The sequence below is a fragment of the Aquarana catesbeiana genome, linkage group LG06, assembly GCF_042186555.1.
Source record: "Aquarana catesbeiana isolate 2022-GZ linkage group LG06, ASM4218655v1, whole genome shotgun sequence".
NCBI classification, from domain to species: Eukaryota; Metazoa; Chordata; class Amphibia; order Anura; family Ranidae; genus Aquarana; species Aquarana catesbeiana.
The window spans coordinates 335,237,029-335,252,657 of record NC_133329.1 but is presented as its reverse complement, the minus strand read 5'-3'; the positions used below and the strand labels follow the sequence as shown (position 1 = coordinate 335,252,657).

General features: G+C 40.6%; 1 protein-coding gene across 1 annotated transcript in view; it reads right to left on the bottom strand.

Moving 5' to 3' along the window:
• OLA1 (Obg like ATPase 1) overlaps nt 1-15,629 on the bottom strand; it is a 294,690-nt gene that overhangs the window by 112,584 nt on the left and 166,477 nt on the right. Inside the window, exon 7 of the mRNA XM_073633868.1 lies at nt 12,103-12,200. Coding sequence (XP_073489969.1) covers nt 12,103-12,200 — 98 coding nt within the window. The remainder of the gene's footprint in view (nt 1-12,102; nt 12,201-15,629) is intronic.

Below are 15,629 nucleotides of genomic sequence, written 5' to 3'. Positions count from 1 at the left end.
CTGCGGGTGGATTTGAAGAAGAATCAGATATTTGGGTCAGCATTTGCATTGATTTTGGTAACTTTATAGTTTAACCATGAAAAGGCTACAACGTTTCTGTGCCAAAAATACACAAGGTTTTCTTTTTGTCTCAGTTCTCTGATTTTGAACGAGGTTTTCTCAGTAGCTACAACACTGAGAATAATGGGGAGTTTTATTTACTGATCGGCTTTACAAACATTTGAAAGTTGTTTCTTTCCAAACAAAACTCCTCAAGGGACAAGGACACCCAAAAGAGATAGTTCAGCTTTGTAAAGCACTAATGGGGTACTGATACACAGGCCAGCTTCCTTTGTCTCTTGGATAGTCCAATGACAAGCTTCCCACTATAGTTTTTTTCCCTTCCAGGAAGCCATAATGAAGTTGTCACTTTCTCACACCTGGTTTCCCAATTTTATCCATTCTACTTAATAGAAAATCCATCACTGTTTCCATGTATACACACTGCTCCCTAAGCTCTTGCCATCTGTCACTGTATACACGTTACATTGAGATCTGACCCTCCATTGAATTCTTAAGAGAGGAGAGAAAGAGAAAGAACCTAACTCTAAAAGCATTTTAAATTTTTGGAAACAGTAGGTAATGGATAAAACCCCAGACATTTAGTTTTCTTCTCTATTGCATTAGGGAGATTGTCTTTCACTTCCTGTCCTAGACAAACAGCAGGAAGAGTAAGGCCTCGTGCACAAACATTCCTCTCCTGAACACGCAAGTGATTTTTTTTTTTCCTGTTTCTACACTCCTTTAAATGCCTATGTGTGCATGGACACATAGGCTAACATTGAGGACATTTATTGGCAGACAAAAAAACAACACGTCAAACGCCCTTAAAAGCAGCGTTTTTGATGCCCAGTGTGCATAAAGAATCTTTAAAAAAGAAATGAGGGAATTCCCCTTTTAAACAGGTGCCAAAGGAACAAGTGTCCCAACTGGAAAATACTCTATTACTGTCCTGGTGCAACTTCAAATTTCAGACATTCCCTCTCTCTCCTTACCAGTGGCATTGGTCAGCAGGACAAATATGAGAGCCTTGGCTTTAGATGTGCTTTAAGAAAGATGCAAAACATCTTTCATAGATAAATATTGCCAACTGAAGCTGGAACTTATTGTCTGATTTTCGTACATGTGCAAATTAAAAACATTGATTGTATGCATTATATATGTGCATTTTCTGTGCAAGGAAACTCTTCCTATACCTAGGATGGAGCCATCCAGTAAGAGAAGACTCACTGTTCTGACTCATTTACTTGTGTGAATTTCAACTTGAGCTATTGCGTTCTGTTAGCAAGTTTTTGTTTCTAAATCAAAAACGAGCCAGTAAAACATGTGAAAAGGAAGTGAAGAGTTTCATCTGCTGGCAAAAATACAAACATTAATATGAAATATTTATATCCTGTCAATAATGAAGAAAGCAAATGTACAGAAAAATCACATTCAGTTTATTTGCAAGTACTGTGCACTGCACTTTTAGTCATCACATTATTCCCAACAGGACACAGAACAAGAGCATAGAAGTGCATGATGTTACCACAGAATTACCAAAAAATGATCTCCGGTTAAGGGCAACAAAGATACAGTGGAACCTTGGATTACAAGCATAATCCGTTCCAGGAGAATGCTTGAAATCCAAAGCACTTGCATATCAAAGAGAGTTTCCCCATAGAAGTCAATGGAAACGAAGATAATTAGTTCCACATTGACTTCTATTGTATGCAGTACCGCATGTGGCCAGCAGTGCGGGGGCACCGGAGAGACTCGGAAATACTTGGAAACAGCTTGGATGCGCTCGGATACACTCGGAAACCGAGTATTTCTGAACGGCTTAGAGTGTCACCGGCGCCCCGGCACCTCTGGCCAAATGCGGTACTGCACACCGCAGAGGCTTGAGTCCTTCTAGTTTTGCGAGATAACACTCGCAAACCGAGTCAGGATTTTAAAAACATAATAGCTCGTATTGTGAAACGCTCGTTAACCACGTTACTCGCAATCCGAGGTATTACTGTATTCCAGTTTTAATTGATAAAATTAGTGATAAAATGTAAAAAGTACAACAAATTATTTCAACACTGACCTGACCCATTTATTTTTGGATACATTATTAAAGTGTATTCCCATTTCTCCTCTATCTAGCCTTAGAACACAAAGATTTCCAATTACCTTTAGTTATATGTGCACTGCATATCTAGAGTACATTTTTATTCATTAAGGCGGCCACTGGACCAGTAGAATTTTACAGAGCTGGATGGACTCAACACAAGTCATTAGGCCTTCTGGCCTAGCTGCATAATTAGATCTTTGGCTAGTGGGCAGTGTATAGGCTTCCAGAAATTTGACAACTGTAGCCAAATGGTGCATAAAACCCTCTGAATAGCAACTCTTTTTACTATTCCTTTGAAGGGAAACTGTAGTATTCCAATTGTATTTTCCAGGATACATGTGAACGTGATCAATTTAAAAATGTTCTCATCAGAGTGTGCTAAAGGGTAATTATAGTATTTAACTTTTTTTTTTTTTTTTTTTTTTTTTTTTTTTTAGATATGCATGAGAGAAATCAGGCCAATAGTATGTTTTTGAAGCCTTATTTCTAAACAAAATTGCAATTATACATGAACATGGGGTCATCGAAGTTGTTTATTACATATGCAGGTTCTACTTTCTGCAGATCAGATTCTCTTACCTCACTGCAGAGGTCTGTGACCAATCACAGCTGATCATAGCGTGAATCAGGAAGTTTCAGTAAACGGCATTCCTCGGTTTGCGCTGACAGGGAGAGCCGATCGGCGGCTCTCCCTGTCAGAGTGGGGTGGGGTTTGTGCTGATCAGTAGCACATTAATTATCAGCACAGCCCCATCAGATATGCCATCTAGCTGCCAATCAGTGCCCCAATAATAAAGTCTGCCAGTGCCTACCACAGTGCCAATCAGTGCCCACCACAGTGCCAATTAGTGCCCAGTAGTAACATCTGTTAGTAACTCATCAGTGCTGCCCATCAGTGCCGTCTGTCAGCGCCCATCAGTGCCGTCTGTCAGCGCCCATCAGTGCCGCCTGTCAGCGCCCATCACAGCCACCTGTCAGCGCCCATCACAGCCACCTGTCAGCGCCCATCACAGCCACCTGTCAGCGCCCATCAGTGCTGCATCCCATCACAGCCACCTGTCAGTGCCCATCACAGCCACCTGTCAGTGCTGCCTATCAGTGCCTCCTCATCAGTGCCAACTCATCAGTGAAGGGGAAAACAAAATTTTATGACAGAAACTAAGAAAAACTTTTTTTTTCAAAAATGTTGGTCTTTTTTAGTTTGTTTAGCAAAAAATAAAAACCCCAGAAGTGATCAAATACCACCGAAAGAAAGCTCTATTTGTGGGAAGAAAATGATAAAAATTTAGTTTGGGTACAGTGTTGCATGACCACGCAATTGTCATTCAAAATGTAACAGCGCTGAAAGCTGAAAACTGTCCTGGGCAGGAAGGGGCGAAAGTGCCTGGTATGGAAGTAGTTAACCATTTAAAGTGGAGTTCCACCCACTTTTACAACTCTTCAGCATCCCTCACTAAACTGTGCACTGTAAAGGAATTGGATATTTTTTAATTTTTTTTCTCAGCACCTACTGTATATCTGCTGTATTCATTTTTCACTTCCTCCTCCCTGGCCGTGGCCCATCGCATCATTTCCTGTTTGCAATGCCTTCTGGGAAGGGGTGGCAACTTCCTCTGACACTGCCGTTGCTATGGAAACCTGACCTGAAACCTATTACACTGCTTGTGCTGCACTGAGCATGTGCGAGATCTGCAAGGATGAGATCCAGGAAGAAATACAGTCTGGCTTCAGATGCCCACACTTAAGATGGCCACGGCCTGCTGCAAGTTCATAAAATAACAAACAGACAAACAGACCTTAGTTTACAGACTAACTTTACTAGAATACATTAAGCTTGTGTATTATAGGGGTATTTTTATTTAAAAAGTATAATTTCGGCCGGAACACCACTTTAAGGACAGAGCCTCTTTTTTACACCTATTGTTTACAAGTTAAAATCTTTTTTTTTGCTAGAAAATTACTTAGAACCCCCAAACATTATATATTTTTTTCGAACACCCTAGAGAATAAAATGGCGGTTGTTGCAATACTTTGTCACACCGTATTTGTGCAGCGGTCTTACATGCGCACTTTTTTTGGAAAAAATTTTTTTTTTTTTAAATTAACCTCTTGGCATCCAGAGGCCGTCATATGACGGCCTCGACTTTCGGGGGTTATATCTGAATGATGCCTGAGGCTACAGACATCATTCAGATACCGGCATTTTCAGCCGGCCATTCCGTACACCATAAGAACAATCATAGCGGCTGTTCCGCCGCTTGATCGTTCTTACGGGCGGCGAGAGGGGACGTCCCCCCCCTCCGGTGCTTCTACCGACTCACCTCAGCGATCGGTGAGTCGGACAGCGGATCCGCCGGCGCCGGATGTTCACCATAGAGATTTCCGGCGGACCAGATGGTCGCCGGAGTCTCTATGATCGTTCGGAGGCCGGGCGCGATGTTATGACGTCACGCCCGGCCTCTGCATTCAAAAAAACGGCGCAGCTTCGGCTGTGAATCGGTGATCGTTTTTTTTTTTTTTTATTATTTCAGGCTTCCCAGCCTAGAGGTGAGATGTGGGGTCTTATTGACCCCATATCTCACTGTAAAGAGGACTGATCGTGTCATATTCCTATTACAAGGGATGTTTACATTCCTTGTAATAGGAATAAAAGTGATCAAAAAAAAAATTTTTTTTTAAAAAGTGTCAAAATAAAAATTTTTAAGTAAAATTAACAATAAAAAAAAAAAAAAAAATGTTAAAGCGCCCCTGTCCCCGTGAGCTCGCACGCAGAAGCGAACGCATACGTAAGTCCCACCCACATATGAAAACGGTGTTCAAACCACACATGTGAGGTATCGCTACAAACGTTAGAGCGAGAGCAATAATTTTGGCCCTAGACCTCCTCTGTAACTCAAAACATATAACCAGTAAAAATTTTTAAAGCGTCGCCTATGGGGATTTTTAAGTAACAAAGTTTGGCGCCATTCCACGAGCGTGTGCAATTTTGAAGCGTGACATTTTAGGTATCTATTTACTCAGCGTAACTTCATCTTTCACACAATGCAAAAAACTTTGCTGTTTTGTTTTTTTTAAAGCATGAAACTGTTTTTTTTTTAAAAAAACCGTGTTTGAAAAATTGCTGCGCAAATACCATGCAAGATAAAAAGTTGCAATGACCGCCATTGTATTCTCTAGGGTCTCTGCTAAAAAAACATATATAATGTTTGGGGGTTCTATGTAATTTTATAGCAAAGAAATGATGATTTTTGACATGTAGGAGCGAAGTGTCAGAAATGGCCTGGATGCGAAGTGGTTAAAAAATAAGACAACAGTAAAGTTAGCCAAATTTTTTATTTTATTGTGAAAGATAATGTTACGTCGAGTAAATTGATACCCAATATGTCACGCTTCAAAAATGCACTCGCTTGTGGCATGGTGACAAACTTTTACCATTAAAAATCTCCATGCGCAACATTTAAAAAAATTCTACAGGTTGCAAGTTTTGAGTTACAGAGGAGGTTAGAATTATTGCTCTTGCTCTAACGATCGCGGTGATACCTCACATGTGTGGTTTGAACACAGTTTTCATGCATGCGTTCGCTTCTGCACGCGAGCTCTGCGGGACGGGGCACATTTAAACATTTTTTTTTCCTAGTATTTATTTTACCTTTTATTTTTACACTGTTCTTTTTTTTTTTTTTTAAATGGTGTCACTTTTATTCCTACTACAAGGACCTCTTAAATATGAGATCTGGGGTCAAAAAGACCTCAGATCTCATATTTACACACACACAAAAAAAAATCAAATGTCATTTGAAAAAAAAAGAAAAAAAAAAAAGTCTCTTTAACCACTTGCCGACCGCCTAACGCATATATACGTCAACAAAATGGCACGGGCAGGTAAAATCACGTACAGTCGGCTTTGGTCTGGGAGCGTTGAGAGGCGAGGGGGAGGCCATCCGATCGTGGCCCCCCCTTCGCGATCGCTCCCAGCCAATGAGAAACGTCCCCTGCCTCTGTATAGTACACAGAGGCAGAGGATGTGATGTCATCTCTCCTCGGCTCGGCAGTTTCCGTTCCGGCGCCGAGGAGAGAAGACATCTGAGTAAGTGTAAAACACAAACACACACAGTAGAACATGCCAGGCATACATTACACACCGAACACCCCCCAATCACCCCCCCCCCCACGTCACACTGACACCAAGCAGGTTTTTTTTTTTTTTTTTTTTCCTGATTACTGCATGGTGTCAGTTTGTGACAGTTAGAAGTGGTAGGGCAGTTAATATTAGCCCCCTTTAGGTCTAGGGTACCCCCCTAATAAAGTTTTAACCCCTTGATCACCCCCTGTCACCAGTGTCGCTAAGCGATAATTTTTCTGGTCGCTGTATTAGTGTCGCTGGTGACGCTAGTTAGGGACGTAAATATTTAGGTTCGCCGTCAGCGTTTTATAGCGACAGGGACCCCCATATACTATCTAATAAATGTTTTAACCCCTTGATTGCCCCCTAGTTAACCCTTTCACCACTGATCACCGTATAACCGTTACGGGTGACGCTGGTTAGTTCGTTTATTTTTTATAGTGTCAGGGCACCCGCCGTTTATTATCGAATAAAGGTTTAGCCCCCTGATCGCCCGACGGTGATATGCGTCGCCCCAGGCAGCGTCAGATTAGCGCCAGTACCGCTAACACCCACGCACGCAGCATACGCCTCCCTTAGTGGTATAGTATCTGAACGGATCAATATGTGATCCGATCAGATCTATACTAGCGTCCCCAGCAGTTTAGGGTTCCCAAAAACGCAGTGTTAGCGGGATCAGCCCAGATACCTGCTAGCACCTGCGTTTTGCCCCTCCGTCCGGCCTAGCCCACCCAAGTGCAGTATCGATCGATCACTGTCACTTACAAAACACTAAACGCATAACTGCAGCGTTCGCAGAGTCAGGCCTGATCCCTGCGATCGCTAACAGTTTTTTTGGTAGCGTTTTGGTGAACTGGCAAGCACCAGCAGCCTAGTACACCCCGGTCGTAGTCAAACCAGCACTGCAGTAACACTTGGTGACGTGGCGAGTCCCATAAGTGCAGTTCAAGCTGGTGAGGTGACAAGCACAAGTAGTGTCCCGCTGCCACCAAGAAGACAAACACAGGCCGTCGTGCCCATAATGCCCTTCCTGCTGCATTCGCCAATCCTAATTGGGAACCCACCGCTTCTGCAGCCCCCGTACTTCCCCCATTCACATCCCCAACCAAATGCAGTCGGCTGCATGAGAGGCATTTTCTTTATGTCCTCCCGAGTACCCCTACCCAACGAACCCCCCCAAAAAAGATGTTGTGTCTGCAGCAAGCGCGGATATAGACGTGACACCCACTATTATTGTCCCTCCTGTCCTGACAATCCTGGTCTTTGCACTGGTGAATGTTTTGAACGCTACCATTCATTAGTTGAGTATTAGCGTAGGGTACAGCATTGCACAGACTAGGCACACTTTCACAGGGTCTCCCAAGATGCCATTGCATTTTGAGAGACCCGAACCTGGAACCGGTTACAGTTACAAAAAAAAAAAAAAAAATCACAAACAAAAATATAAAATAAAAAAAAATAGTTGTCGTTTTATTGTTCTCTCTCTATTCTCTCTCTATTGTTCTGCTCTTTTTTACTGTATTCTATTCTGCAATGTTTTATTGTTATTATGTTTTATCATGTTTGCTTTTCAGGTATGCAATTTTTTTATACTTTACCGTTTACTGTGCTTTATTGTTAACCATTTTTTTGTCTTCAGGTACGCCATTCACGACTTTGAGTGGTTAAACCAGAATGATGCCTGCAGGTTTAGGTATCATCTTGGTATTCTTTTCAGCCAGCGATCGGCTTTCATGTAAAAGCAATCCTAGCGGCTAATTAGCCTCTAGACTGCTTTTACAAGCAGTGGGAGGGCATGCCCCCCCCCCACCGTCTTCCGTGTTTTTCTCTGGCTCTCCTGTCTCAACAGGGAACCTGAGAAATGCAGCCGGTGATTCAGCCAGCTGACCATAGAGCTGATCAGAGACCAGAGTGGCTCCAAACATCTCTATGGCCTAAGAAACCGGAAGCTACGAGCATTTTATGACTTCGCCGGATGTAAACAGCGCCATTGGGAAATTGGGGAAGCATTTTATCACACCGATCTTGGTGTGGTCAGATGCTTTGAGGGCAGAGGAGAAATCTAGGGTCTAATAGACCCCAATTTTTTCAAAAAAAGAGTACCTGTCACTACCTATTGCTATCATAGGGGATATTTACATTCCCTGAGATAACAATAAAAATGATTTTTTTAAAAAAATGAAAGGAACAGTTTAAAAATAAGATAAAAAAGCAAAAAAATAATAAAAAAAAAAAAAAAAAGCACCCCTGTCCCCCCTGCTCTCGCGCTAAGGCGAACGCAAGCGTCGGTCTGGCGTCAAATGTAAACAGCAATTGCACCATGCATGTGAGGTATCACCGCGAAGGTCAGATCGAGGGCAGTAATTTTAGTAGTAGACCTCCTCTGTAAATCTAAAGTGGTAACCTGTAAAGGCTTTTAAAAATGTATTAATTTTGTTGCCACTGCACGTTTGTGCGCAATTTTAAAGCATGTCATGTTTGGTATCCATCTACTCGGCCTAAGATCATCTTTTTTATTTCATCAAACATTTGGGCAATATAGTGTGTTTTAGTGCATTAAAATGTAAAAAAGTGTGTTTTTTCGCCAAAAAATGCGTTTGAAAAATCGCTGCGCAAATACGGTGTGAAAAAAAAAAATGAAACACCCACCATTTTAATCTGTAGGGCATTTGCTTTAAAAAAATATATAATGTTTGGGGGTTCAAAGTAATTTTCTTGCAAAAAAAAAAAAATTTTTTCATGTAATCAAAAAGTGTCAGAAAGGGCTTTGTTTTCAAGTGGTTAGAAGAGTGGGTGATGTGTGACATAAGCTTCTAAATGTTGTGCATAAAATGCCAACCCCCCCAAATGAACCCATTTTGTAAAGTAGACACCCCAAGCTATTTGCTGAGAGGCATGTCGAGTCCATGGAATATTTTATATTGTGACACAAGTTGCGGGAAAGAGACAAATTTTTTTTTTTTTTTGCACAAAGTTGTCACTAAATGATATATTGCTCAAACATGCCATGGGAATATGTGAAATTACACCCCAAAATACAATCTGTTGCTTCTCCTGAGTACGGGGATACCACATGTGTGGGACTTTTTGGGAGCCTAGCCACGCACGGGACCCTGAAATCCAAGCACCACCTTCAGGCTTTCTAAGGGCGTAAATTTTTGATTTCACTCTTCACTACCTATCACAGTTTCGGAGGCCATGGAATGCCCAGGTGGCAAAACCCCCCCCAAATGACCCCATTTTGGAAAGTAGACACCCCAAGCTATTTGCTGAGAGGTATAGTGAGTATTTTGCAGACCTCACTTTTTGTCACAAAGTTTTGAAAATTGAAAAAAATTGTCTTTCTTCATTTTCAAAAACAAATGAGAGCTGCAAAATACTCACCATGCCTCTCAGCAAATAGCTTGGGGTGTCTACTTTCCAAAATGGGGTCATTTGGGGGGGGGGGGGTTGTGCCATCTTGGCATTTTATGGCCTTCAAAACTGTGATAGGCAGTGAAGAGTGAAATCAAAAATTTATGCCCTTAGAAATCCTGAAGGCGGAGCTTGATTTTCGGGGCCCGTACGCGGCTAGGCTCCCAAAAAGTCCCACACATGTGGTATCCCCGTACTCAGGAGAAGCAGCTGAATGTATTTTGGGGTGCAATTCCACATATGCCCATGGCCTGTGTGAGCATTATATCATTTAGTGACAACTTTTTGTAAATTTTTTTTTTTTTTTTGTCATTATTCAATCACTTGGGACAAAAAAAATAAATATTCAATGGGCTCAGCAATTTCCTTGGGGTGTCTACTTTCCAAAATGGGGTCATTTGGGGGGGTTTTGTACTGCCCTGCCATTTTAGCACCTCAAGAAATGACATAGGCAGTCATAAACTAAAAGCTGTGTAAATTCCAGAAAATGTACCCTAGTTTGTAAACGCTATAACTTTTGCGCAAACCAATAAATATACGCTTATTGGCATTTTTTTTTACCAAAGACATGTGGCCGAATACATTTTGGCCTAAATGTATGACTAAGATTGAGTTTATTGGATTTTTTTTATAACAAAAAGTAGAAAATATCATTTTTTTAAAAAATTTTCGGTCTTTTTCCGTTTATAGCGCAAAAAATAAAAACAGCAGAGGTGATCAAATACCATCAAAAGAAAGCTCTATTTGTGGGAAGAAAAGGACGCAAATTTCGTTTGGGTACAGCATTGCATGACTGCGCAATTAGCAGTTAAAGCGACGCAGTGCCAAATTGTAAAAAGTGCTCTGGTCAGGAAGGGGGTAAATCCTTCCGGGGCTGAAGTGGTTAAGAAGTCGCTTCCGCCCTGCAATGGTATGGAGATGGGTGGGGGCCAACCTCACTCGTCTCCATACCCAACAGAACCTGATCGCCTCTGCCGCTACCGACGGCTCCGGTAAAGGGGCGGAGGGCACCGGACCGCAGCGGGAGGGTGGCCCCTCTTCCGCCGCCGATAAAAGTGATCTTGCGGCGAATCTGCCACAAAGACCACTTTTATCTGAAAGAGGAGCGGACGTATAATGACGGTGGGCGGTCTGTAAGTGGTTAAGGTGGGTGTGAATGGACACAATTCCGTTTACATCCGCCTGTCCATAGGACTCCATATCAGTTTTGCCTGACAGAATGCCCATGTGAGAGGGGTCTTAAAAGCTGTGACTTTCCTGGATAATGGGCCTTTCCGCACAGTGGTGTAGTGGATAGCACTTTCGCCTAGCAGTAAGAAGGGTCGCTGGTTCGAATCCCAACCACAACACTACCTGCCTGGAGTTTGCATGTTCTCCCTGTGCCTGTGTGGGTTTCCTCCGGGTACTCCGGTTTCCTCCCACACTCCAAAGACATGCTGGTAGGTTAATTGGATCCTGTCTAAATTGTCCCCAGTATGTATGAATGTGAGTTAGGGACCTTAGATAAGCTCCTTGAGGGTAGGGACTGATGTGAATGTACAATGTATATGTAAAGCGCTACGTAAATGGACAGCGCTATATAAGTAACTGAAATAAATAATAATAACTAAAACCAGATGTGTTAAGCTTTCTACTCAGGACCACAAAATTGGTTGTACAATCAATTTACACTTCTGGGTTATTTCAGAACCTCATGCAAACAAATTTCAAATATAATGCAAAAAACAGGAACACAAGGGGGTAGTGACGTTATATCTTGATTCCATTCTTGATAAATTAGTATAAGTGCTGTCTATAGCAACAAAATGCTCTCTAGAAAACAGAATCTCATTGGCTGCTTAGTGAATGTCTTTACTGTATCAGAATACGTGCTCCAAGACTCAATTAGCCACCACTTTCCTGAACCCATCTATACAAACATGATAGCTGTGCTAATCTTTAAATAAATGCAAATTATGTTAAAAGCACACAATATTCTTTAGTGTCTGTCTGGACAATGTGCTAAGAACAGCATACATCCACTGGGTCCTTCAATAAATGCCAGATCAAGAGGTACCTGGTGAGACCCCATATGTTCATTTAATAGCAGCTCCCTCCCCAAAAGGCTCTCTTAAAAGCAGCATTTATGTTTTGAGGTTATGTTGCGCCTCTGAGTGTGTCTCAATAAAAAGTGATAAATGGCAGCATTTAAAAAAAAAAAGCAGTCACTAGGTATTTCCATCACTGTCACCATTTTAATATCCCCAAAGTACATGCCCTGGCAGAGCAGTGAAAACTAGTTGTATTAGTTCAATCTGAAGCTGAGAGAGACAGCCTAATAGCTGGGTATATTATATGTTACCTGGTCGTTTCATGTTTGTGAAACATTGTCTGTGTGATTTTCTTACACAAGTGTCTGACAGAATAATACTGTCCTATAACGACTCACCACTTGTTTTTCTTGCGGATGTAGTCTTTTTCGGAGAGGTTGACTAGAAAGGTCATTGGCTTGGAGGTCAGGAATAAGTATTTATTTAGCACGTCAATCTAGGGGGGAAAAACACACCAAAAAAAAAAAACACACTATGAAAAAAGTCTCAAGTGCCACCATGTCCATAAACATCAAAGTTTAAAGCAGTTCTTCGCCCTGTTTGAAAAAAAATAAATCAGCAAATACAAATACTGTAATACCATAGCTACTGACTTTTAATAAGAACGCTCACCTATCAAGGAGTCCAGCACGATATCTTCACCCAAACCAGTTTTTCACCAGTCTTTGGGTCACCAGCACCGGCAGGTTTACTGCGGACAGCCGGCTGGGATTCCTTGAGGGTTCACAGCCGACTGCAAATGCGCGAGCCACACTTTGCTTTGTGAATGGCCCTGCAGCTTTCTGCCACCTGTGGCATTGTCCCAGAAGCTTGCAGGCCAGGTTTGGGCGGTGGAGGATCTGCAGTGATCCATCTGGAAGTGGAAGCGGGTGCCTGTCAAAACCAGGTCCCCACTTCTACCCTCCCCTCCCCCTCCAAAATGAATGAGAAAAATAGAAAGGAGGGGGAAGAGGGCATAAAGCAGAACTTTTCCTTTAGGGCAATGCTAGGATTGGTTAAGTTCCCTTACAGCTATTTATAAAGAGCAAAAACAATCTAAACTTAAAATAAATTTTGTTTCTACTATACACGTCTTAATTTTTTATTTAAAAAAAAATAAGGGTTTGGCCCCAACCCAATCCTTATTATATGCAACCATGGACAAACATGGTAGGTCTCGGGTACTTTATACCCAAAATGGAAAAGTTAGCTTTGCCTGAAATTGCTTTTTAAAGCAAAATCACTCAAGACTGACCATGCAGTTAGATGCCAGGTAAGCCCCTGATAGCTAAACCATGGTCAGACGACACAGAATGAACTCATAAGACATATTTTCATCTCTTGTTTATTCTGCTTAGTGTTTTAAATAAAGGTTTTTATTTATTTAGCAAGTGGTGCTGCACTACTGTTTTACCTTCATCCCTGAGATTGCTACAAAGTAATCAGAGGAAGAGAACTTAAAGGGTTCATTTACACTTGCTTCGGCTTCAACACACATTAACGGCTAGTTTACACTTGCTTCAAAACAAGGCTTCGCACACGCTTTGTTAAAGCTCTCTGAACACTAGTCAAAGCCCCTGTCACTAAATAAAATGAATAGCTTACAGTCCTGTTTACACCTTGCTTTTGCTTCAAAAATGATACCCCCTGTAGCTTTAGTGGTGCTTTAAAGCCTCCATAGAAGTCTAAGGCAAAGCTCGTTCGAAGCCACACCGAAGCACCAAGCAAAAGCAGGTGCAAACAGGACTGTAAGCCAACCATTTTATTTAGTGACAGGAGCTTTGACTGGCGCTTAGAGAGCTCTAACAAATCGGGTCCGAAGCCACGTTTTGAAGCAAGTGTAAACTAGCCCTAAGAGTGTGAAAGAAAGTGATATCTCACCAGTTTTAATCTGGAGTTATTCTTGTTAGCTCATGTGAGAGTCAGGAGACCTGGAAGTGTTGTATCTCACTAGAGCTATGGAAGCAGTAAAGGATACTCAGCAATGTTAGGTTGCTTGTGTTTACGGATTGTCCACTTTATACCTAATTGCATATGGCTTTTTTGTACTGTTGCCTAGTCTAGTCAAGATGCAGATAATGAAGTTTCTTAACCCTTTCCACCCACCAGGACTCAGCCCTTTACGTTTTGTAATACCAAAGGTCAAGGGACCTTTTCACTATACTAGGAGCGCCGAGTGAACAGCCTCCAGCACATTTTAGTCAACTAAAATCGAATGTGCTTAGGTATTTGTAATTCATTATTTACGCTTTTCTCTAGAATTGTCAAACTCATTTTATACTCCTGGAGTAAAAAAAAAAATCGAACATATTTATGGTACTGAGGTTTGAACATGCACTACAGACACAGATTTAGTCGTTGTGATATATAATGTCTTTTAAACAAAATCAAGTTTCATAAACAAAAATATTGCTTTTTGACAAACAGAAGTGCAGGTTTAAAATATTAAAAAAGAAAAACCACAAAAAAAACGTAAACTCTATTGGCTGTAATGCTATTGAAAATAATTCAATATATTATTACCAACATTAAATATTAAGAAAACAAATAAAATAAGAAAAGCCTTTTTCTTTTTTTTCTTTCAGCAGCTTAGTAGATGGCCCCTATTTAGTCTTATGTGGTGGTGTAGTGTTAATTTTGACATGAAATTTCAATTTAGTTATAATCATTTGACTAAAATACCATTTTAGTCTTAGTTGTATTTTAGTCATCTTGTTTTACTCGTACTTTACATGACTTAAATAGTGTTAGGGTGACTCCACAATAGGGATAAAACTTTTTTGCGGAAGGCAGTTTAATAAGACTCGTGGCCACTCATTTAAATGAGAAGAAAAGAGGTTTAACCTTAGATTATGTAGAGGGTTCTTTACTCAAAGTGCGGCAAGGATGTGGAATTCTCTTCCACAGGCGGTGGTCTCAGCGGGGAGCATCGATAGTTTTAAGAAACTATTAGACAAGCACCTGAACCACTGCAACATACAGGGATATACAATGTAATACTGACATATAATCACACACACAGGTTGGACTTGATGGTGTCTTTTTTCAACCTCACCTACTATATAACTATGTAATTGCATTGCCGAAATGAACACTGATCTAAGCATATATGATGAAAAATATATAAAACAACAAGTGCTTAATAGGCAATTAATAAAGTGACAATGTGTATTCATATAGTGATGAAAAAATATATTCATACAGCATATATATATATATATATATATATATATATATATATAGAGAGAGAGAGAGAGAGAGAGAGAGAGAGAGAGAGAGAGAGAGAGAGAGAGAGAGAGAGAGAGATGCACGATTAATCATCAAGAATCGTGATCTTGACTAAAGTGTTACCCAATTATGTCTATGCAAAGAATTCTCTCTGCTCAGCCCTCAAAAGAAAGGAAGAAAAAAAACTGGGCAGTCTGCCAAGAATCAAAACCTTCTTTATCAGTTGAACTAAGTATAAACATTGTAACAATTTGTCAATGGAATAGACTACATCTAAGTGAAAAAAGTTAAACACCACTTAAACACTAAATCTTTTTCTGACATTTGTTGGTTTCAACTTAAAATCATTTTTTTTTTTGCTAGAAAATGACATAGAACCCCCAAACATTATATATATATTTTAGTAGACAACCTAGAGAATAAAATGGTGGTTTGTTGCAATATTTTATGTCACACTGTATTTGCGCAGCAGTCTTTCAAATGCAATTTTTTTGGAAAAAATTACTTTAATGAATTTAAAAAAAAAACTAACAAGTAAAGAGAATTGTGATCTTTTTATTCTAAGCAAAAAAATTGTGATTTTCATTTTGGCCAGAATCGTGCAGCTCTAAATATATATATATATATATATATATATATATATATATATATATATATA